Source organism: Eurypyga helias, unplaced genomic scaffold (assembly GCF_000690775.1).
Source record: "Eurypyga helias isolate BGI_N326 unplaced genomic scaffold, ASM69077v1 scaffold8100, whole genome shotgun sequence".
In the NCBI taxonomy this organism is placed as follows: domain Eukaryota; kingdom Metazoa; phylum Chordata; class Aves; order Eurypygiformes; family Eurypygidae; genus Eurypyga; species Eurypyga helias.
Genome location: NW_010226206.1, coordinates 343 through 3392, shown reverse-complemented (window position 1 = coordinate 3392; position 3050 = coordinate 343). Strand labels below are relative to the sequence as shown.

Genomic DNA, 3050 nt, shown 5'->3' with positions numbered 1-3050 from the left:
CTGCTGAGGTGCGGGAATGCTGGTCGACTGAACAGGCTCACTCCAGAGGCACTGCCCGCTTTTGCACGGCAGAGGCGGCTCTGGGTCTGCAGTGATTTGCCTGCCTGCTTGTTACCTCTCCTTGGTGTCTGGAGACCGGGTTGGATGTAGCTCCAGAAATGGCAGTGTTACGTCCTTCTCTCCAGAGTTCTTGGTGAATGTTGTGGCTAAAGCTTAAAGCCAGACTGTTCTTTAGTTTTGAGAGCTTATGCAGCAGTCTTGGCTCCTGTGATAAACTGTCTTTGGGCTTTTGGAATGCAGGGGGTAGAGAACTGTTGGCCTGGCTGGCTGAAGCAGACTGGTTTCTTCTTCCTCAACATATCACAACTCAGCTGTGTTGCCCATAGTGTGCCTTATCCGTTCCCTAGTTGCTGAGCAAGCTCTGAAACTAATGAAAGCCTGGCACCAACTCTGCCCTTGTCAGAGCTGCAGGTAGGCAAGAGTGTGCTCCTGGGCTGTACACTCCTTAGCCTCTGAGGAGGAGCTCCAGGCTCCTGCTCCAGGGCTTTGCTCCCAGGAGATGTCTGGTTACGTGCTAGGCTCAGCCTGCAGTTTGTATGCCTGAGTCTTGTTGGAAAGCGCATGTTCTGCAGACCCGTCTGTGTTCTCTTTACTGACAGCAGAGTGAATCTTGTAACGTAAGTGTAGGTAAGATTATTATATTGAGTTTGAGATTCTTGCCTTTCTCACAAGGTTAGGTTATCGTTAGCCAACTTCAACCATAGTTAATGAAGAATGTGTTTGGGTGGAAGAGAACAGTCCAAATTTAACATAACCAGAGCTCAGCTACTTCACTCTGGAGCGGCATTTTGGAAGTGTGTTCATAGCCTACTGCAATCTGCACTGTATCTAGTTCTGTGGAGCGTCACAGGAAGGTGATGGGGTGGTAGAAGGTGAATATGAGGCATACGCACTTGGAACCAGGCTCTGTTGACTTCCTTGTGTGCCTTTTTTCTCCCTCCTCTTTTTACAGGTACCAGAGATAAATCAGGACGTGCAGTGGCCATAATAACGACGAGGAACACAGCCTGGTTAAACCCCCACTGCAACACCACTGAGCTCGTACGCCTTCTTCTGTACTTGCGTAGCATCCCAAGGTTTGTGACACTCGTGAGCTGACAGGGTGAACATTGCTGCCATGTCTGCTTGGCCTTTCAGGGCTGTGGAAACTGAGGCAGGGAGCAGAACGGGTTGGCTTTATTGGCCTAGGAACCTGGTCCAGACAGTCCTGAGATGGTGCAGGTGGGGATCTCCTGCTTGGGTGAACTGGCTGGTGCTCACTCAGTAGGCACTTTGGCTATTCTGTACGTGCCTTGTGCACATGCTGTGGTAGAATTAGATATGTACTGAATGTTTTTGTGTGTTGCCGTGAATCCAAGCCGTTCTTGCTATCTTTCATTAGCTCAGAAAATGGGATTTGGGAACTATGATGGGGCAGTCATGCAGCAGCGTTGTGATATAGTGTTGTGACATGATGTTTTAAGGCCGGGTCTTCAAGCTGAGAGAGAGAAAGGATCTGCACGGGTTGATTAAATCTGCCTTGATGTCTGACTAGCAATTGTTTTTGGAGTGTACAGGCTGGAGTTTGCTGCAGCTACTCTTCCTTTCATATGACAAACTCTCCCTCCCAGCTCCTCTCAAACTCTACTGAGACTTTGTTTCACTTTCAGATGATTAATAAGAGGTAAAGCTAACCTGTTAGTGATATCTTTTGTTTTTTAAGCCCCTAAACCATCGATAAAGAGAGAAGGCTTAATCCATGAGAAAGCTTCTGCTACTCATGCTTTGTTTCTTAGGCTCCTTCAAATTGAATGTTGGGTCTCCTCTGGCGTGGTTGTCCCTGTGAAGCAGTGTGGCTGAGGCCGAGCTTGTCCCTGAATGCAATTAGGAAGGACTGGTTTTCCTGTGCGGATTACTTGGCACTTTTGCCATCAGTGAGATGTATCCTAGGAACTGAAGAAATGGGAAAATCAGGTGGAAATAGCAAAGATGATAACCAAGCAATCTAGGTGAGGTGGTAGTTTCCAGGTGTATGTTTGGGTTAGAATAAGGTGACCAGTTAGTTTCCTGTCCATACAGAGCCATAATGTAATGGGGTTTTTTCACCCTGTCATGACTACAGGTTCTGTTTCCATAGTGTGATTGAATTTCATTGGTGACAAACATGATCTCTTTTTCTCTGTCCTTGCAGACCAGAATGTCAGGCTTTGGGTCTAACTGTTCTTGTGGATGCTCGTCGCTGTTCCCCGGTTCCTGCTCTCTTCAAGGCGTTCAGCATATTGCAGGTGAGCCTTGAGCTCAGGCAAAGGAACACCAGTTGGCTTGCTGTCTTGCTTGGATGTTACATCTCCATCTGCTGCTTATGTCGCCATCTGCCACATGGCTTTCAGTTGGCTTTGTGAGCTGGAGTTATGCATCCAGCCCTGTTTTAGGAAGATGACCTGGACTTGCCAGGCTGCAAAGCAAAAAAACCTAAGCCCAAGTTAGGGGAGAGCACCCCTCCTCACCTCTCTGAATTGGGTGTTCTCTGTGCTGAGAACAGCCTGTACCCAAGTCTGAACACTGCCATGAATTATCATGCTTGGAGATGTTGTCCCCTGCACGGAGAGGCTGTGTGAAATATGCAGGGATTTTTGCCCACCACAGAGAAGGCAGGAAGAGAGGCCTGTGTCTGCTGCGGAGGGAAGGACACTGCTTCTCAGGCCAGGAGGAAGAGCACATGCAGCTGTTGGTGTGGCTGTCGGTGAATGATTGGAATTGGCTTGCTGTAACTCTATATTGCTTCAGGTCAAAGGCTTTCCTATCAGTCACTTGGAAAGTGAGTGGGTTGTGTTGCCCCCGCTTCCAGATAGACGATATCTGCTGCTGTTAGAAAGCCAGGAAGATGCTGGGTTGCAGCTATGACTAATCATGTTTAAGCAGGTGTTCCTTTTAAGTTGGAGCTTAGGCCTCTCAGGACTCAAACTCTGCAGACTGGAACAGGGCAATGTTTTAATGAGGCTGGTGTCTCT

General features: G+C 48.3%; 1 protein-coding gene across 1 annotated transcript in view; it reads left to right on the top strand.

The window, feature by feature from the left end:
• LOC104509919 (puratrophin-1-like) overlaps positions 1-2324 on the top strand; it is a gene marked incomplete at its 3' end in the record, with an annotated part of 10976 nt that extends 8652 nt beyond the window's left edge. Inside the window, exons 3-4 of the mRNA XM_010152021.1 lie at positions 1013-1136; positions 2231-2324. Of these exons, the coding sequence (XP_010150323.1) occupies positions 1013-1136; positions 2231-2324 (218 nt within the window). The remainder of the gene's footprint in view (positions 1-1012; positions 1137-2230) is intronic.
• Between the last annotated feature and the right edge of the window lie 726 nt (positions 2325-3050).